Source organism: Melanerpes formicivorus, unplaced genomic scaffold (assembly GCF_026170545.1).
Source record: "Melanerpes formicivorus ecotype bairdi unplaced genomic scaffold, bMelFor1.0.p_v2 SCAF_47, whole genome shotgun sequence".
Taxonomy (NCBI): Eukaryota; Metazoa; Chordata; class Aves; order Piciformes; family Picidae; genus Melanerpes; species Melanerpes formicivorus.
The window spans coordinates 123898-143733 of record NW_027142399.1 but is presented as its reverse complement, the minus strand read 5'-3'; the positions used below and the strand labels follow the sequence as shown (position 1 = coordinate 143733).

The following is a 19836-nucleotide window of genomic DNA, read 5'->3' as shown; positions in this document are numbered from 1 at the left end:
CATGTCCCCAGGAGTGGAAGCTGACCGATGCTAAGTGGTGTGCTGAATGGTGGCAGCTAGAGTTCTGTCACTGCTGCTGCTGCCCTTTAGACTCTTTGTCTTGATAGAATAGAATAGACCAGGTTGGAGGAGACCTTCAAGATCATCGTGTCCAACCCATCAACCAATCCAGCCCACCTAAACAACTAACCCATGGCACCAAGCACCCCATCAAGTCTCCTCCTGAACACCTCCAATGATGGTGACTCCACCACCTCCCTGGGCAGCACATCCCAATGGGCAATCACTCTCTCTGTATAGAACTTCTTCCTAACATCCAACCTAAACCTCCCCTGATGAGGTGGGAAGGGGACAGGCACTGTCAGAGGCTTGTGTTCTGTTCGTTGCAACCAGCCAGAGCACTGTACCACAGCAGTGCAAAGTCCATGCTCTGTTAAGCTGTTTTCCAACAGCACCCAGTCCTAGCTCCCGCCTGTGATGTGCGCACAGAGGCTTTGCTCCATTCCCTTCAGAGCTGTTTTTCCTCCTGATCCTGTGCTAGAGAGATCCTGCCCTAAGGCTTGGAGCAGTCCCACTCTGACAAACTGTTAAATACACTCTGTTATCCTTGGGGCACCATGGATTCCTGGAATTAAAGGGAATATGCTGATGAAGTTACCTCCATTCAGCCTCTCACAGCACAGAAAAAGCCAGGTTCTTACCTCCCTCTCCCAAAGCTTTCTGAAAATCACCACCCTTGATGGTTTTCTTTGCTTGAACTCCACAAATGGCATTACCAGAGTGCACTCTTTCAAGTTCATGATCATCTCAGAGGTCAAATTAGTTTGCCAGGAGAGAAGATGATGAGAGGAAATGGCCTCAAATTGTGCCAGGGGAGGGTTAGGTTGGAGATGAGGAACAATTTCTTTGCTGCAAGAGTGGTCAGGGATTGGAAGAGGCTGCTCAGGGAGGTAGGTGGTAGAGTCCCCATCCCTGCAGGTGTTCTGGAAACCTGTGGCCATGGCACCTGGGGCCATGGTTTGGTGGCCGTGGTGGGGTTGGGTCGATGGTTGGACTGGATGCCCTTAGAGGACTTTTCCAACCCTAACGATTCTGTGCTTCTGTGAGCAGGCTCAGCTCAGCTGCGGCGATGCCCAAAGCCTGGGCAAGGCGAGGGCGTCCGGGGCGAGCTGCCCGAGCGGCCGAGTCCCGCACCGCAAGGACACAGCCCCGGCTGGCAGCGGGCAGCGGCAGGCGCTCACCCCCGCAGCGCTGCTGCCGCTGGGGGGCGCTGCGGAGCCGCCGCCGCCGGCGGGGCCCGGATGGAGCCGCTGACGCCGGCGCGGAAGCACCGCCCGGTGCCGCCCGGCCATGGCACCGCCCGCAGCGCGCCTGGCGCGGGTCTCCCGCACCGTCACCTTCAGCGCCTGCCACCGGCTGCACAGGTGAGCGGCCCCGCCCCGCCCGGCCCCGCCCGGCCCCGCCCGGCCCCGCCGCCCCGCCAGGCGCCCGCGGCTGTCCCGCTTCCCCCCACGCCGCCGGCGCTGGGAGCCCGGGAGCGGCACCGGGGCCTCGCAGGGGGCTGCGGAGCATCCGCGTCCTGCGGGTGGTCTCCGCCGGGGCGGGGGCTGCGCGGTGCCTGCCGTCCAGCGCCTCCCACTTCTCCTTCAGCCTATTTCCTGCAGCGGCCAGCCCAGGCACGGGCGCTGCGCTGGGGCTGACGGCAGCTAAAGGGTTGGGTTTAAACAGCACCAATTCGATTGCCCGGGGGGTTGGAACTGGATGGTCTTTAAGGTCCCTTCCAGCCCAAACCATTCCATGAATCTATGAATGTCTGCTTGCAGTTTGTAAGCAGCACACTGTGCCCTTACATATGCCTAAAGAGTGCCTTGGCTTGAAATACTCCATGGAGCAGCCACTTGAATGCCTTCCAAAGAAAGATTCAAAGAGGGAAGTTGTCCTTGGTCCTTCTTGGAGAAGCTCCCTGAGCTTTGTTAGTAATAAATAATAACGTGCATAATTTATGCATGATCATAAACCTGCCTAACAATGCACTAGTAACATGCATAATAATAAATAAAACTGCCCCCTGCAGCTCCCTGAAGGGAAGTTGGAGTGAGGTTGGGGTTGGTCTCCCAAGTATCAGGTGATAGGAGAGGAAATGGCCTGAAATTGAGCCAAGGGAGGGTTAGGTTAGTGATGAGGAACAATTTCTTTGCTGCAAGAGTGGCCAGGGGTTGGCACAGGCTGCCCAGGGAGGTGGTGGAGTCCTCATGCCTGAAGGTGCTCAAGAAACCTGTGGCCATGGTGGGGTTGGGTTGATGCTTGGACTGGATGATCTTTCCAAGGAGCCCAAGTTTAATTTGGCAGAGGGACTAGAGCTAGAAAGCAGCAAAGCCCTCAACATCTGCAGTGGAGCCTGAAATCCATCTGTATTTCTCACAGTAAATCTCTGAGTGATGAAGAAAACCTGAAGCTGTTTGGGAAGTGCAACAACCCCAATGGCCATGGACACAACTACAAAGGTAAGAGGTTGACACAGGGAGTGGTGGGTTAGAGGCTGCTGTGGGGCAGGCTGGGTTGAGTGTGGAGTAAGCCATGTGGAGCTGGGTCCATTGTGTGCAGCCTGAGCTAGTTGAAGGTGTCCCTGTTCACTGCAGGGGCTTTGGGCTGGGTGATCTTTACAGGTCCCTTCTCATCTAAAGCATTCTGTGTGCCTCACGGAAGGTGAGGGTCTGCTGGCCCAGGCTGTGCTGTGTTGCTAGGTTGCTGGTGCCATGGTGTGGTGGTGACCTGGTCTTTTCTTGCTTTCAGTGACCGTCACTGTGCGAGGAGAGGTGAGTGTGAGCAGTGCCTTTTCTACTCCTATGGTCCCTGGCTCCCACAGGACTGAAGTTCTGGCTCAGTTTCCATGATCACTGTCCCATTCACCTTGCCTCTAACAAAGGTTTGCAGGTGACCAGGGGACAGGCTGAGAGAGCTGGGGATTGTTGGCCTTGGGAAGAGAAGGCTCCAGGGAGACCTTAGAGCAGCCTTCTAGTACCTGAAGGAGCTGCACAAGAGCTGGGGAGGGACTTTTGACAAGGGTTTAGTGATAGGATGAGAAGGGGTGGATTGAAGCTTGAGGAGGGCAGATTAAGCCTGGAGATTAGGAATGGTTTGGGTTGGAAGGGAAGGGACCTTAAAGGTCATCTATTTCCAACCTCCTTCTGTGGGCAGGGACATCTTCCACTAGCCCAGGCTGCTCAGCCCAAGGCCTCATCCAGCCTGGCCTTGGAGGAGGCATCCACAGCCTCCCTGGGCAACCTGTTCCAGTGTCTTCCCACCCTGACTGGAAAGAATTTCTTCCTAATCTCCAGTCTCAATCTGCTCTCCTCAAGCTTCAATCCAGTGTAAACTGTGTGTAGCCTTTGTAAACATCACAGGAGTGGAGCTGAAACCAGAGTGTGGAGGTGGGAAAATGTTTTTCTTGTGGCTCAGGACACCTGAGCCCACAGATGGATGTTCACAGTCTGATTTGTACAGGCTCATGAGAGCCTGGCTACTGATCTGCCTTCTCTTTCCCCTGCAGATTGACCCAGTCTCAGGAATGGTTATAAACCTGACAGACCTGAAGGAGTACATGCAGGTAATGGCAGTGTTCTGCTACACATCCCCTGGGAGAATTGCTTAGAGCTTAGGACTTTGTGAGGCCCTGGTCAGCTGAAGATGGTAGGAAATAAAGAGGAAATTCAGGAATAACCCAAGACTAAAATGCTTTAGCAGTGTGGTGTGAGGCAGTGCAGGTAGATGGAGAGCTCTTAATGCTCTTCTAAAATCCTGTGCCTTGCTGCAGCCTCATGTGCCTGGTGAGTTGGACTTCCAAGTCCCTTGAGCCACTGGGGCAAGATTCTTGCTGCTTTCTCTTTCCAGGAGGCCATCATGGAACCACTTGACCACAAAAACCTGGATAAGGATGTGCCATACTTTGCTGAGGTGGTGAGGTGGGTGATGGGGCCTCCATGTGGCATTGTTCTCAGGGTTAAGGAAGAGTCTTCAAGGCTCAGTCTTGCAGACTGAGATGAGGACCTCAGAGGAGGCCTCCCTAGCTGTGTGTGGCATGGAGCTGTGGCACACACCTGTGCTGCATGCCCTGCCTGCCTCCCAGGCCTGCTGCCACAGGGCCTGCCTCCCCCTGCCAGCCTGGGGGCAGGCCTGCTGGGGCAGTTGCTGTCCTGGAGTCATAGAATCACAGAATTGTTTTGGTTGGAACAGCCCTCTAAGGGCAGTGAGCCCAACCATCAACCCAGCACCACCATGGCCACCCAGCCATGTCCCCAAGTGCCATGGCCACACATTCCTTCAACACCTCCAGGGATGGGGACTCCACCACCTCCCTGGGCAGCCTGTGCCAATTCTTCACTCAGGCTTCAGCTGGCTTTGAGATGGTGAAATGTTTCACCTGCTAGGAGGATCTCTTGCTCTAAAGCACCTGGCAAGGGAGGCAGGAAGGCAATGTCTGTTGGCACCTGAGCAGCCTGTTGCAGACTAGCACTTGACACATGAGGCTGCTCTGTGGACAGCCTGGGGAGACAGCTATGGGCTGTTAAGTAGACCTTATTTTGTCCATGGTTGCTGGCAATGGTTTAAACCCCACTTAATCCAGGGTGTGATGCTGTGAAGCCTGCCCCTATGGCTCCCTGGGGCCTTCAGCACCCTCCCCCTGGCCCCCTCTGGGTGCAGCTTGCTCGGATGTCATTGCTGTCAGTTCTGAACCTGCTCTTGTTCCATTCTTAGCACCACAGAGAATGTTGCAGTATTCATCTGGGAAAACCTCAAGAAGCTCCTGCCCCTGGGAATTCTTTATAAAGTCAAAGTCTGTGAAACAGAGCAGAACATTGTTGTTTATAAAGGAGAAGAAGCCATCTCTGAGAAGTGAAATAAGCCTCAAGTGGGCAGAAACTCTGCTGCACAATCAACTCTGTGGATTAATTCAACCCTGCTTGCTGTGTTTCCCACACCTAGGCCCTGGCTGTGTGTTAGACAGGAACAAGTGCAGATGTTGCAGAAGGATTCTTGCAGCAATCCAGCAGTTTGGGCTCTCAGAATGTGTTGCTTTGTCTGCTGCTTCTCCAGCCATTCCCTGTGCAAACTCAGACCACCAGGCTGAGGTGAGACTGCCAATTGTGCCACATGAAATGAAGCAGCTTCCTGGAGAGGAGGTAGCCTGCCAAAGTGGATGGGCTCTGGTCACAAAAGGCTTTGATTTTCCTCTAGGTAAATGTTGGATTCTATGATTTTTAAGCACCTGGCTTTGGAGGTTTTCTTCTTGGTCTGGCAGAGAAAGATTCCTGCAAATGAGAACTACCTGATCCTCTTGTTTGCTCTGCTGCAGGCTCCTTTCTTCTGTGGCTTTCTCTGTGTGAGGTGCTGTGGTTGTCCACACAGCAATTCCCAATAAAGAAAAAGCCCTCAGAGGTCATCTTGTCCCTGCAGGCAGCAAGGACATCTCCAGCTAGAGCAGGTTGCTCAGGGCCCCATCAAGTTTAAGCTTGGATGGGGACTCCACCACTACCCGCTGGGCAGCCTGTTCCAGTGTCTCACCACCCTCATGGTGCAGAACTTCCTCCTGAGGTCCAACCCTGCTCCAGCTTCAAACCATTGCTCCTCATCCTATCACTACATCTTTGCTCAGACTTTCTGGGTGAGCTTCTAAAAGGGGATGGCAAGAGAAAGCTGGAGGTGAGGACTACTCCACCCATGCCCTCCTTGGCTGACCAAAACCTCAGCTGAGGGAGCTCCAGCATTGCTCTGGGGGTCAATTTTTCCCCTCTTAATGGTAGTGCTGTGCTGAAGGTTCATCCCTGTGTCACACAGGCAGAAAGTGCTCAGTGCATCAGGTGAAGGCATCACATTGTTGACACACTATTTCCCCTTCTCCTCCCTTATTTGTCCTGGAGATGTAGAACCAGGCAGCTCTTACTTCACTGTGGCTTCTGGCCAGGGAGGTTTTGCTCTTTATCTGAATGCTGCTGTTGCTGCTCTGTAGCTCACTAATGAGATGTGCCATTCCAGTTTGCTCCAATGATGTAAATCATGCTGGCTGATAGCTGCTGCTGCTGCTGCTTCACAAAGCATTTGGTGTCTCCAGTGAGTCATGGAGACTAAAACATATCATGTGGTGTCTTTATCAGAAGAGTAATTTAGCTGTTGACATTGCTCACAAACACAAAGAGGAGAAGCAAATAAATGATTCTATCTCTAAAGCACAGTCCCTTTGCTGTTAAAAGCATGAAGTCAGGGGAAGAAAAATGGCTCAGACTCCTGATCTTGAGCTGCAGTGCAACATAGCCCTGACAAGGTTCTACAGCAGCTTGGCCGTCTGTGTTAATTACCAGAGGTGATCCTGGAGGTTCCTCCCAGCCCTGACAGTTCTGTGATTCTCCTGCTTTGGTTTGCATGCTGGGGATGTGTCCATGGCCTTCAGTCTCATCTCCCCAGTTCTGAGTGGCAGCAGATCTGGAAGGAAATTCATAGATTTATGGAATGGGTTGGGTTGGAAGGGACCTTAAATGAATCCAGTTCCAATCCCCTGCTGTGGGCAGGGACACCTCCCACCAGCCCAGGCTGCTCAAGGCCTCATCCAGCCTGGCCTTCAATATCTCCAGGGAGGGGACAGCCACAGCCTCCCTGGGCAACCTGTCCCAGAGTCTCCTCATCCTCACTGGAAAGAATTCCTTCCTCATCTCCAGTCTCAATCTGCCCTCCTCAGGCTTCAATCCATCCCCTCTCATCCTAGCACTCCAAGCCCTTGTCAGAAGTCCCTTCCCAAGCAGCAAGAACACAGAACCAGCAGTGTTGGACGAGCCCCCCAAGCTCACCAGGTCCAACCCCACATTGTCTGGCCATGCCACCAGGACAGCTGCCTGTGTCTTTCCTTTGTCACCTCAAAGGCCATCCTGGAGCCACTCCCCCCCAGAACCTGGAGCAGGAGGTGTAAGTATTTTGCTGAACTGGTGAGTTTTGTCGGAGCAGCATGGGGCAGAGACCACCTAGGTCCTACAGCTGGGTGGATGCACATAGAGGATCAAAGCCAGCCCTTTCTCCTGGAAAGGCAGCAGTGTCCAACCAAACCAGACCCACTCCTGATACAGCAAGAGCCGGGTTCCCTCCCATCTAAATGACTTCCAGACACCCACACCCAGCCCAATAAAAAGCACCCAGGAGTGGGCAATGCACGCAAGCAGCTGAGTGCCCAGCCCGTGGCTCTGCCCGTAAAGCAGCTCCCATTGTGCCTGTGTGGTGTCAGCACACAGCCTCACTCAGTGCACACTACAAAGACAGGCTCATTGCAGGCAGAGAGCCACCAAATGTGGTGACCTAATTGTGGCCTTCCAGTATCTGAAGGGGGCCTACAGGAGGGCTGGGGAAGGACTTCTCAGGATCTTGGGTAGTGATAGGACAAGGGGGAATGGAATGAAGCTGGAGGTGGGGAGATTCAGGCTGGGTGTGAGGAGGAAGTTCTTCCCCATGAGAGTGGTGAAGCCCTGGAATGGGTTGTGGAGGGAGGTGGTTGGGGCCCTGTCCCTGGAGGTGTTTAAGCCCAGGCTGGCTGAGGCTCTGGCCAGGCTGATCTAGTGTGGGGTGTCCCTGCCCATGGCAGGGGGGTTGGGACTGGATGATCCTTGTGGTCCCTTCCAACCCTGACTGACTGATACAAAAAATGCTCCTTACACACCCCCCTTCCCTCCTTTCTCTTTTCACTGGCATCACTTTCCCTGTCCTGCTGCAGATTTGCACACCCAGAGGCTTCTGGTAATTAGAGCCAGGGATGGAGAAAACATCCTAATGAGCTTTAGAGTTTGAGGGAGGGAGCTGTGCTTGAGAGCCCCTAGCCTTCCTCCAGGCTCTCTCCTGTGTCTCTGCAGACAGCCACCCAAGGCAGGACCCCTGGGAAATGAAGAGCATGCAGGGAGCAGCCAGGAAGATGTCAGTCAGCAAGTCTGACCCCTGGGACCTCTGGGGCAGAGACAGGGATGGGAAAAAATTCTTCCCAGTGAGGTCCCTTCCAACCCAACCTATTTTGTGAACCTGTCTGGCTCCCAGTCAGAGGAAGGTTTTGCTTTGCTTGCACTTCAGACGGTAACTGAGGTGACCCTGGTTCCCTTCTGAGTTACTGACACCGATGGTGTTTGGCTTTATTGTTGTTATCACCATCGTTATCCACAGCAGCTTTACAGGTGTCAGTGTCAGCAGTACCTTTTCCCCACTGATAGGAGCTTCTTGGGTGTTGCAGGGCTCACCCTCATTTCCCTTTCTGCTTGAAGCAAGAGAGATTTCCCTGTGCTGGCTTCGAGTTCCCTCCTCCCCACGCAGCACCCTTTGCACTCTCTTTACAGCACCCTTTTGGCACTCTCCTCTTGTGGGTTGTTTTCTTTCCTGGTTGCATTTGTGAAGTGGAATTTACCAGGGAAATTAGGCAGGGATGTAAAAGGAAGTGCTGGCTTTCGCTGCTGGCCCTGTGAAAAGGTCATGAGAATGTCAGCGCTGAGGCTTGTCAAAGCCCGCAGCCATTCACCTCTCTGGAGGGGGTGAACTGCGCTGCTCCGAACGTCCTGTGCTCCCAGGTCCTATCAGGAGTTTCAGTGGCCAGGGGGAGGTTAAAAGAGGCATTTCAGATCGATTACTCAAAGCCAGGCGCTGCAATCTCCACGAGGCAGAGCTATCAACAGCGAGCTTCAAATTGCAGAGGAGTTTGCAGCGCTAATTAGAACTTGATTGGGTGCTGTGCGCTGCGGTGGCAGAAGATAGGAAGTGTTCAGAGCTCAGGCAATTAACCCTGCTGCTCCAACAGCTGCCAGGCTTAAGAGCAGGCCCCTGAACAAGGCATTTCTACCAAATTCTGCGGAAACATTCCGTGGGTGCAGAGCTCTGGGTGGTTAAAGTTTAACCCAGGGACTTCTGACTTTGCAAAGCTATCACTCCACAGCCTGCCAGGTGAGAAGTCAGCACGGAGCAAAGGCAGAGTTTATCCTTGCCCTGAGAAGCTGGGGGACAGGAGAGGCAGGGATGACTTTTCTTTGATCCAAATCATGGCTTTTGGAGTCAGGTAAACGTTGAACAAGCAATGGAGTTGGGCAAGGCCCTCCTGGCTTTGCTGGCACAGCCATTGCCTGCAGGCTGCTGGCAGGCTGGACCCCAAGGAGGCTCCAGGTGTATCCCATCCCATCCCATCCCATCCCATCCCATCCCATCCCATCCCATCCCATCCCATCCCATCCCATGAAGGTCTCAGTGCAGCTGGGTGTTTTCTGCCCACCTTCCTCCTGGGCACTGCTTTGCTCTGTGTTGTGGCTGCTGCACACTCCCTGGGCTGAGGATCACTTTGTGTCCCTTGCATGGGCAATGGTGGCAGCTTTGCTAAATCCATTCTCATTTCAGTCTCTTCCTTTGCTTGATTCCCCTTCTCTGCTGGGGAGTGATAGAGGAACTGCATGACCACTGAAATCATAGAGAATTGTCAGGGCTGGAAGGGACCTCAAGGATCAGCCAGTTCCAGCCCCCTGCCATGGGCAGGGACACCTCACACCACAGCAGGTTGCTCACAGCCACCTCCAGCCTGGCTGCAAACACCTCCAGGGATGAGGCTTCCACCACCTCCCTGGGCAGCCTGTGCCAGGCTCTCACCACCCTCCTGAGGAAGAAATTCTTCCTAACATCCAATCTGAATCTCCCCACTTCTAGTTTTGCTCCATCCCCCCCAGCTCTATCACTCCCTGACACCCTCAGAAGTCCCTCCCCAGCTTGCTTGTAGCCCCCTTCAGATCCTGGAAGGCCACAATGAGGTCTCCTGGGAGCCTTCTCCAGTCTGTGCAACCCCAACTCCCTCAGTCTGTCCTCACAGCAGAGCAGCTCCAGCCCTCTGCTCATCCTTGTGACCCTTCTCTGGACAACTTCCAGCCCCTCCAGATCCTTCCTGTAACAGAGGCTCCAGAACTGGCCCCAGAGCTGCAGCTGTGGTCTCAGCAGAGTGGAGCAGAGGGGCAGAATCCCCTCCCTGGCCCTGCTGGCCACACTTCTCTTGCTGCAGCCCAGGCTCTGCTTGGCTCTCTGGGCTGCAAGTGCTCACTGCTGGCTCCTCTTGAGCTTCTCCTCCCCCAGCACCCCCAAGTCCTTTTCTTCAGGGCTGCCCTCAAGCCAGCCTGGAGCTCAGCCTCCTGAAGAGGAATCAAGATGCTGCTGAGTGGGGCAGGGCTGTCTTCCTGGCTCTACCCTCCCCAAAGCTGCCTGCCTGCCCCTGTGCAGGGCTGCAGTGCACAGCCCTCCCCTTCACCTTGATTTGTGCCTTCATCTGCTCACCTCTAGGGTCAAAGCCAAACATTTTCCACTCTCCAGAATAATTCCAACCCCTCCTCCTGCCACATCCCAATGAAGCCAGGCACTAATGGTAGGGGCAAGAGCCAACTCTTCTTTCCCTCATTCTTTTCTTTATTCATTTTCTTTATTAAGCTCTTTAAGAAAAATACAATTCAATTACTTTCCAGAAGCTTGGCAATTCCCAAGTGCACATCAGCCATATAAAAATAATTCATAACCATAACATCAAGACATTCATTGGCCCTTTGATTACAAAAAAACAATACCCCAAACAACTAAAAATGCCCAGAGAGCCAGAAGAAAACCAGAGAAGCTTCATCAGGAGTCCACTGAGATAACTAAATTTAGAGGGGTGCTGGACCAAGTCGTGTGGAGTATGAATTCCCAAGGCCTGGTGGGGGACACCCTGCCAGCAGGACCTCCAGCCTGTCCTGGAGGAAGGGCATCTCCTCCCCAGGCTGGTGGCCACACTTCTGTCTCCTTGCACTGCAGGTTTCAGCCTGGCTGAGGTGTGTGGATCCTGAGCTTCCCCTCCCAGTCTCGATTCTGCTTTCAGCTTTTGGGGTGAGCACCAAGTGGGGAACGCTGCTGGAGTGTCACTGAGACACACACCTGCAGGGGACAGCTGGCAGGGCAGGTCCCAGGCTGCACAGCCCAAAGCAGACCTGCTCTTGAGCTCCTCTGCCAGCAGCAGATCCTGGCCTCCTGGTGGGAAGAGGACCTTTTCCCTCTACCAGCAGCAGATCCTGGCCCCCTGGTGGGAAGAGAACCTTTTCCCTCTACCAGCAGCAGATCCTGGAACCCTGGTGGGAAGAGAACCTTTTCCCTCTGCCAGCAGCAGATCCTGGCCCCCTGGTGGGAAGAGAACCTTTTCCCTCTACCAGGAGCAGATCCTGGCCTCCTGGTGGGAAGAGGACCTTTTCCCTCTCAGGCATTGTCCTGCCTTTTGTGCTTCACAGAACCCCAGGTGCTGAGAGAGGAACTCCTGCAGCCTTCCTCTGTCAGAGGCAGCCTACTTTGGGCTGTGTCATGCTCTTCTAGCTGAAAAGCTGGGACTGGCTTGCTACCACACATTGCATCTTGCTGGCCCTGGGTGAGGGGAGGAAGGGGAGGATCAGCTCTGTGGTCAAACAGCCCTTTGTAATTTCATGTAGAAGTGCAGTTATCATCCCATTACACAGAAGAAGTGAAGAGTTTTCCTGAGTAGATCAGCTGCCTGCCCTCCCCCCTGCACCACAAAGCAGGAGGAGCACAGCTGGGTTGGCTTCTCTTCCAGACTTCTAGGAGAGCAGCTTGCATGTGAGATGGAGCAGCAGCAGCTGAAGGGCAGCCACCAAGCAGGAGCTGCTCTGAACCGTGGAGACAGAGTTGGGGCTGGTGGTTGGTGGTACTGTGGTCGATTCTGAAATGGAAGGACCCCCCCAGATTAGAGGTTGAGAGGATCAGCTGAGCTACAGACCCCCTCCAGGAGGCTGTGTTCAACTCTGGTTTCTCACAAGGGAGGGGGCAAAGCCATGGCAGGGGAAGAGAATGTCTGAAGGGGTCCTACAGGGAGGCTTGGGAGGGACTGTTTAGAAGGGCTTGGAGTGATAGGATGAGAGGCAATGGTTTGGAACTGGAGCAGGGCAGAGTTAGGTTGAACTTCAGGAGGAAGCTCTGCACAGGGAGGCTGGGGAGACACTGGCACAGGCTGCCCAGGGAGGTGGCTGAGGCTCCATCCCTGGAGCCATGCAGGCTCAGCCTGGATGTGCAGCCTGCTCTAGTTGGAGCTGTCCCTGCTGAGTGCAGGGGGCTTGGGCAAGATGCCCTTGGAGGCTCCCTTCCCACCCAGTGCAGTCTGGGAATCTGTGAATATATCTAACTGATACCAACTGGCTTGAGGCTCCTGGGGGGTAGGGAGTTCTCTGGAGTACCAGAGACATTGATGGCAAAGCCACAGTTTCCACTTTCTCTCTGCATGGCAGTGTGAGGAAGGGGATGAAACCTGTGCCAGTCCCTGCAGAGGACACCTGTCCTCTCCTTTGGAGCTGTTTTATGCTCTCAAGCAAGCTTGGGAAGGCTTTCAGGTCAACATTCTAACCAGAAAAGGCTTCTAGCTAGCTGTGGTGATTTTTGCCTGACTGTTGGAGAGGAGAGACCTCCTTCCAGTGGGGGTACACTGAGCCCACCTTGCCTGCTGCCCAAACAGCAGAGCAGAAAGGAAGCCCTTGCTTGGCTGGGTGCCCTTCACCTGCAGTCTGAACTGCCCAGCTGAGGCTTATTTACCTTGGCTCAGAGTCTTGGTCATGAACTCGGTGGAGCTATCCTCGAGGATGATGTACGCCCTGTGGGAGGAGGGGGAAGAGGGGGAAACCAGTTCAAAGAGAAGCCAAGTGCCCCAGCCAGGCACATGCAGCTATACAAAGGAGACATTAAAAGCTGATGAAGAGCCAGGAGCTATGAGGTCACCCTGAGCTCACCTCTGTTGCCCTCCAGCCATAGAGGACTTTGGGGGGGGGGTTTAACACCTGAAACACTGCTGCTGCTTCACTCTGCTTTGGCTGCTTCTCTGGCCAGAGCAGAAATGCCCTGTGAGAGGCTGGCAGCTCGCTGTGCCCGTCTGCTCCCGGCCATTAGGCTCACCATTGTCAGGAGCTATGGACTTCTTCCTCCCCACAGATAAGGCCAATCAGACTGATGGCTCTGTTTCCCCCCGACGAAGATTTCCCACTGATGCAGCTCCATCAGCGTTAATGAAAACAAGAGGGGTGCTCAACGCATTCCCTGCCACGGAGCTGCTCTGCTCTGCATCCTTGCTGACTGTGAGCAAGCTCTTTAAACCCTGAGTCTCTTCCTGGCGTGACCTCTAAATATGGCTTTGCAGAAGATGTGTCCTCGGTACTTGCGAGAGCAAATCTGGAGCAGATTTGTTCCAACCCCTGCTCCAGAGATGAGCTCTTGGGTCTGGCTCTTGCCCTGAGTTTACACAGACAAGTTCTGTCCCAGCTGAACACTTAAAGGTGGGGTAGCCCTGGGCAGCCTGCCCTGGTTGGAGGTGTCCCTGCTGGCTGCAGGGGGTTGGACAAGTTGCCCTTTGAGGCTCCCTTCCAACCCGATGCAGTCTGTGGGTGCAGCCTTACCTTATTACCACGGAAGATAGGTTGCTGTCTGGAGACGTCCAGTGTGCTGTTGTTTGGTTGGGACTCAGCACTGCTGTGCCTATAGCAGCGCAGTTGGTGCTTTGTCCCTCCTCCCACTCTCCTACGCTGTCGTTTTGCGGGGATAAGGCTTGCAGCCAGTACTCAGTCACATTGGTGCCGTTCCTGCTGTCGTTTATTGTCACTGGAAACAGAGAAGTCAGAGACGGTGAGGGGTCTGTGCTGCAAGGGTCACCTCCAGGCTCCGTGCCTGCAGGGCTCTCAGCCAAGGAAGTATTTGCTCCACTCTGCTCTCTGTCTGACAGGAAGGCAGGGAGAAGGTGATGTGCTGCAGATGTCCTCCCTGAACCTTCCCTAAGGGAAGAAGAAGATTTATCTGCCCCCTCCCCAGCTAGGGAATAGGCTGGAACTCCTCAGACACCACCTTCAGCCCTTGCTGTCGTGGGTACCACGTCTGTTGTGGTACCCTAGGGACCATCTCTCTCCTGGATTCCATGCAGACAGCAGAGGTGGGAAAGCCAAAGGGGCCAAGCTTTTTGTTCCTCCCTTTAGCCCATAGCTGGGCACCCCAGACCTCACCCTTTCTTTGGCACATCTCTGCTTTGTGGCTGCTCTGTCACAGCTGTGAGTAATCTGCACGAGTGCTGCTGGGTTTGTGGCAAGCACCAGATGGGACAGTAAGCAAATGAAGCAAGAGGATCTGCTTGCCAGGGGCGAGGCTTTGCCTCCCAGCCCAGGCTGCTGAACCTCCTGGCAGTGCCATCACCCTCCTGGCCCCTTAGTACCCTCCAGCTCAGATGAGAGCTGCTGAGAGAGTCAGTCATGAGCTACAGGAGCTGATGTGAGTCTGTAGTCAGCATCAAACTTGAGCTCTGTGCTCAAAGTGTTGAACAGCAGCAGTGAACAAAACCCCAACCAACCAGCTGCAGGCTGCAGGGGTTGCTCCTTGGGTGGAACCTGTGCCAGTTTACACCAGCAGAATACCTTCCCCTAAGCAGGAAGGGATGGAGAGGTCTCTCCTCCACCTTTTCCCCCCCTCAGCATTTAGATTTTGCTAAACCTCAAGGTGAGGAGAGATTTGTGGTCAGAGCTGGGGAACAGGCTCAGGCTGCTGTCTTCTTTGCAGCTCTGTCCTCTGAAGGACTGAAAGCCTTCCCCCCTCCCCGTGTCTGACCTTCATATCTGGCAGCACCAAAGGAACCTTTTCACCTCTGTTTCTACAGCATTGCCACTGACAAGGGCAAATGCTCAGGGAGAAGAAAAGGGAATGAAATCACACACACACAAACCCTTGCCCCCAGATCCTGTGGTTTCCAAAGCACTCAAAGCCTTTCCATGCAAAGTGAGGCCAAAAAAAACAAGAGACTGGGGGAGAGGAGGGAGAAAGGACCTTGAGGAAGGAAGGAGGATTTGGGACTGAGCCCTAAGATAGGAGGTGAAAAAAAGGACCTTGAGGAAGGAAGGGGGATTTGGGACTGAGCCCTAAGATGGGAGGTGAAAAAAAGGATCCTGAGGAAGAGGATTTGGGACTGAGCCTGAAGATGGGAGGTGAAAAAAGGATCCTGAGGAAGGAAGGAGGATTTGGGACTGAGCATGTAGATAGAAGGTAAAAAAAGGATCCTGAGGAAGAGGACTGGGGACTGAGCCTGAAGATGGGAGGTAAAAAAGGACCCTGAGGAAGAGGATTTGGGACTGAGCCTGTGGATGGGAGGTGAAAAAAGAACCCTGAGGAAGAGGACTGGGGACTGAGCCTGAATATGGGAGGTAAAAAAGGACCCTGAGGAAGGAAGGAGGATTTGGGACTGAACCTGAAGATGGGAGGTAAAATAAATGATCCTGAGGAAGAGAATTTGGGACTGAGCCTGTGGATGGGAGGTAAAAAAAAGGACCCTGAGGAAGAGAATTTGGGACTGAGCCTGTGGATGGGAGGTAAAAAAAAGGACCCTGAGGAAGGAAGGAGGATTTGGGACTGACCTTGTAGATGGGAGGTGAAAAAAGGACCCTGAGGAAGAGGATTTGGGACTGAGCCTATGGATGGGAGGTGAAAAAAGGACCCTGAGGAAGAGAATTTGGGACTGAGCCTGAAGATGGGAGGTAAAAAAGGATCCTGAGGAAGAGGATTTGGGACTGAGCTTATAGGTGTGAACATGAAATCTAGGAAGAAAGAGGTAAAAAGTGGTGCTGCTCACCTGTCTGCTGGCTGCAGAGTAATAGGGATGGGCATGAGGATAATGAGGAGGAGGCTAATGATGAAAACAATGCAAACAGCAGGAGTGGAAATGACGAGGGGGAGGAAAAAAGATCATAGTGATGAAAATAATGATGATCATGATGATAATAATAATATTAATGAAAATAATCATGGTAATACAATAAGAATGACGGAAATAATACTGAAATCATGATAATAACCATGACATTAATGCTAATAATGATCATAACCATGACATTAATGCTGATAATGATCATAACCATGACAACATTAATGCTGATAATGATCATAATCATGACAACGTTAATGCAAATAAGAATCGTAATAGAATAATAATGAAACTAATGAAAACAACGACAAATATTAATAATGATGATGATGATGATGATGCCATTAGGCCTCACACACCTGAAACAGATTCAAGTGGACTCTGAGGCAAGCAGCTTGGTTAGGGGCAGGGGAGATGCATTCCTGCGCAGGGTGAACGCTCGGAGCTGCCTTACCTTGGTAGGTTGTGTTTGCCTGGTAGGTGCCAGGTGTCACCTGCAGAGTGGAGCTGCTTGCAGTTGCATTCAGAAGCAAAGGGCAACTCTCTTCTCCCTCTGTGTGTGCTGGGAGGATTAGTGTCCCCAGGAAGAGGAGTTGCACCCAGGGGAAGAACGTTGCCATCATCCGGCGTGGCTGCCTCTGCTTGGCGGAGCACCAGCGGCTGGGGGCTGAGGGAGCCTCACACGCTTCCCAAGCCCTATTTATGCTCTGCTTTGGATGAGGTAAATGCAAATAGTTCTTCCTCCCCATCCAGCTTCCATGTACACACCCCCAGGGGAGGTTTCACTCCTGCTCTTGGAGCTTACTTCCTTCTGCCTGCCTAGCCTCTGAGTGACCTCATTAAAATAGAGAGGTGAGCGGTTGAGGGGGATTGGAATGGTGCTGTGTGTGTCAGAGCGCCCTGGAGATCAGCCTCTTCATGCCTGCATCTCCTGAGCTGCCTTTCCATGGTCAGCTCTGTCTTAGGTGCCTGCATCCTCTTGTAGAAGCCCACCTTCTGGAGCTGTGGAGCTCTGCAGTCCTGTTTCCAGCCCTGCTCCAGGCTTTTGTTAAAGGCCAAACAATTCCAGGGAGTGTGACAAGCCAGCAGGGGGAAGTCCTTGTAGAGATATTCAAGTGCAGCCCCTGTCCTGCCTGGAGGAGACAGGGTCTTGGAGGTGCCATGGTCTAGTCATGGGGTCTGTGTTGATAGGTTGGACTCGATGATCCTCGAGGTCCTTTCCAACCTAAGTGATACTGTGATCCTGTGGTAGTGAAGGATGATGTCCCTAACCCTGAACCATAACCCCTTACACAGCACTTCACTGACGGACAGCATCTCCTTGGTAGGGGGAGGACCACTTCATAGACTCACAGTTGGGTTGGGTTGGAAGGGACCTTGAGGGTCATCCAGTCCCAACCCCCTGCCATGGGCAGGGACACCTCCCACCAGCCCAGGCTGCTCAAAGCCTCATCCAACCTGGCCTTGAACATCCCCAGGGAGAGGACATCCACAGCCTCCCTGGGTAACCTGTCCCAGAGTCTCCCCACCTGCACTGGCAAGAATTTCTTCCTCATCTCCAGTCTCAATCTGCCCTCCTCAAGCTTCAATCTATTTCCTCTCATCCTGGCACTCCCAGCCCCTGTCAAAAGTCCCTCCCCAGCTCTCCTGGAGCCCCTTCAGGTGCGTGAAGACTGCTCTAAGGTCTCCCTGGAGCCTTCTCTTCTCAGCTCTCTCAGCCTGTCCCCACAGGGGAGGTTCTCCAGCCTCTGACCCTCTTCCCTTGTGCAATTGCTCTCAGAGGGTACCCCGAGGAGCCACTGTGGCTGAACCTCTCAAGTGATTTATGAAAGCAAGCTCAGGTTTCTCTTTCTGCTCTTTCTTCCTGCCTGCATTTCCCCATTCTCTGCAGGCCACAGGCTGGGGGTTCCAGGAGCTGGTTCTGCAAGTGCTGAGGTGATGTTGGTGAGTGGTGAGCTATCAGTGCTGGTGAGCAGGGGAGCCCTGCCTCACCTCTGTGTTCCTCCTGCCTGCCCTCCCCCTTGTTGGGAAAGAAGCAGCAGGGAGAGTGCAAGGCGAAACTCAGGGTGTGTGACACCCAGCAATTAAAGGTGGTGATGGTCCTGAATCAGTTCCCTTCAGGTGGAGATCACTCCTGAACCTCTTCCCACTGCTAATTCCACTCAGGGCAGATATTTCCAGCAGTCCAAATGAGCAATATGCTGAATGCCTGAGTGCTGCAGGTGAGCTGGATCCTCCCCAAGCAAAGGACATTCCCTTTCTTTCCCCCTCTCCACCTTTCACCTGCAGACATATCCTTGGCAGCCCACAGGAAGATCCTGGAGGCATCTTTGATGCCTTTGTGCTGTGTTCTTGTCCAGCCCACCCCCTCTGCTTCACCCCAGGCTCTGCTGAGTCACCCAGGTGTGTGAGGCTGGATGAGTAGGAGGTCTGGATGGCTTTCCCTGTCGTGACCTTCCCTTCTTTCCAGCCCCAAAGCACCTCCCCCAGGCAGGTCTCCTCACTTTGCTGCAGTGTTGAGTGTTTCAAACAAGAGCTGAGAGGAAGTGGGAGCAAAAAGGGCAGGTGGGAGAAAAAGGATAGGTGAGGAAAAGGAGAGCAGCAGGAAAGAGGCCAAAGAGAGGATGTGCTGGAGGAGCTGCTCCCTGCTCCGTGATGCCAGCACTGCTGGGAGGTAACTTTGACAGGCAGTGTGGAGGAAATGAGGACCTGAGCTGTTGTGGTTTGAGTTCACAGAACCAAACACCCCTAACAGGACCTCATTTCCTTGTGGGCTTCCTCCTTGCCTGCTGCCCTGTTGGGAGCAGTTCTGAGTAGTGCCTGTGGGCAGCACAGAGCTGAGTGCAGAAGCGCTCTGCACCTTCTCCCCAGTGCAGAGGAGGAGGAGGAGAGAGGGCTCCAAAGGGACCACAGGGCTGCAAGTCCCCTGGAGGGAGGTACTGCTCTCCCCAGCTCCTTGCACAACCCTCTCTGCTGGCTCCTGAAGGGAAGTCACTCAGCCAGATGGAATGTGGCAAAAGCCAATGGGATGGGAGCAGAGGGATTTTGCAAGCACAGCTTCACCTGTGACGCTCTTTGCCCTTGGCAGTTTCATCTGAAGCCTCCTTGCAACAGCTTTGTGCCACCTGCCAGGCTGTGAGGATGACTCAAGCTCACGTCACTGGAACCAGCAGAGCTGGAAATGACTCTGCTTGCCTCTCAGAGAGAGCTGATTTGGGGGAAGAAAAGGCAGGGTGGGATTGTGTCACATCTAGAAGAAGGTGGGCTGCTGGGAAAACTGAGCCAGGACAAAAGAATCTTTGGTGTAGAGGGGCTGCAAGAAAGCTGGGGAGGGGCTTCTGAGGGTGTCAGGAAGGGATAGGACTGGGGGGGATGGAGCAAAACTAGAAATGGGGAGATTGAGATTGGATGTTAGGAAGAAGTTGTTCCCCATGAGGGTGGTGAGACACTGGCAGAGGTTGCCCAGGGAGGTGCTGGAAGCCTCATCCCTGGAGGTGTTTGCAGCCAGGCTGGATGTGGCTGTGAGCAACCTGCTGCAGTGTGAGGTGTCCCTGCCCATGGCAGGGGGTTGGAACTGGCTGAGCCTTGAGCTCCCTTCCAGCCCTGACACTTCTGTGGTGCTATGGTTGAGGCATCATCCCTGGAGGCACTCAGGATCAGCCTTGCTGTGGCCCTGGGCAGCCTGCTCTGGCTGGTGAGTGCAGGGGGGTTGGACAGGATGACCTTAGAGGGTCCCTTCCCTCCTGATGCAGTCTGTGGCTGTGTGAGTGATGATGGCAGTGACCATATTCATCACCTGATGTATACTCAGTGGGGGCTTTTCAGTGCCATTCCTCACTGCTCCTTGAAGAGGTTAACTTGCTGTGGGAAAGGTGAGGAGCTGATCCCTTTGGGAGGGGATATAGCCAGGAAGTTATTTCAAGAGGAGAGCTCTGGGAAGCAATGAAATGAATACTTTTAGCCCAGAAGGGGAGTTCATAGCCATTAATTTTGCCAGGGGTAAGCCTGTGTAATGGAGCCAATGAGAGAGGTGTGAAGCCCAGTGGAGGAAAGGCAGGGATGCCATGGAGGACTCAGGGGTGTGTTGCAAAGAGCCATTTTGA

The 19836-nt window shown here is 53.7% G+C and overlaps 2 protein-coding genes across 2 annotated transcripts; one reads left to right on the top strand and one right to left on the bottom strand.

Annotated features, from left to right (window-relative positions):
* Positions 1 to 1306: 1306 nt before the first annotated feature.
* Positions 1307 to 5262, top strand: PTS (6-pyruvoyltetrahydropterin synthase). Its single transcript, XM_068159898.1, has 6 exons — positions 1307 to 1424; positions 2425 to 2504; positions 2794 to 2816; positions 3551 to 3607; positions 3892 to 3962; positions 4756 to 5262. The coding sequence occupies exons 1-6, from the start codon at positions 1351 to 1353 to the stop codon at positions 4895 to 4897; spliced, it is 447 nt and encodes a 148-aa protein (XP_068015999.1). The 5' UTR covers positions 1307 to 1350; the 3' UTR covers positions 4898 to 5262.
* Positions 5263 to 10425: 5163 nt separating this feature from the next.
* LOC137451945 (placenta-expressed transcript 1 protein-like) lies at positions 10426 to 16410 on the bottom strand. The gene is made up of 4 exons (XM_068159920.1): positions 16188 to 16410; positions 13455 to 13656; positions 12601 to 12659; positions 10426 to 11737 (listed from the first exon to the last, which is right to left on the bottom strand). The coding sequence occupies exons 1-4, from the start codon at positions 16354 to 16356 to the stop codon at positions 11616 to 11618; spliced, it is 552 nt and encodes a 183-aa protein (XP_068016021.1). The 5' UTR covers positions 16357 to 16410; the 3' UTR covers positions 10426 to 11615.
* Between the last annotated feature and the right edge of the window lie 3426 nt (positions 16411 to 19836).

Coding starts and splice junctions, on each gene's coding strand:
- PTS (XM_068159898.1), top strand. CDS start 1,351: ATGGCACCGCCCGCAGCGCGCCTGGCGCGGGTCTCCCGCACCGTCACC. Junction 1,425..2,424: donor GCCTGCCACCGGCTGCACAG/GTGAGCGGCCCC, acceptor TATTTCTCACAG/TAAATCTCTGAGTGATGAAG. Junction 2,505..2,793: donor CCATGGACACAACTACAAAG/GTAAGAGGTTGA, acceptor TCTTGCTTTCAG/TGACCGTCACTGTGCGAGGA.
- LOC137451945 (XM_068159920.1), bottom strand. CDS start 16,356: ATGATGGCAACGTTCTTCCCCTGGGTGCAACTCCTCTTCCTGGGGACA. Junction 12,660..13,454: donor CTATCTTCCGTGGTAATAAG/GTAAGGCTGCAC, acceptor CTCCTCCCACAG/GGCGTACATCATCCTCGAGG. Junction 11,738..12,600: donor GACCAAGACTCTGAGCCAAG/GTAAATAAGCCT, acceptor CTTCCATTTCAG/AATCGACCACAGTACCACCA.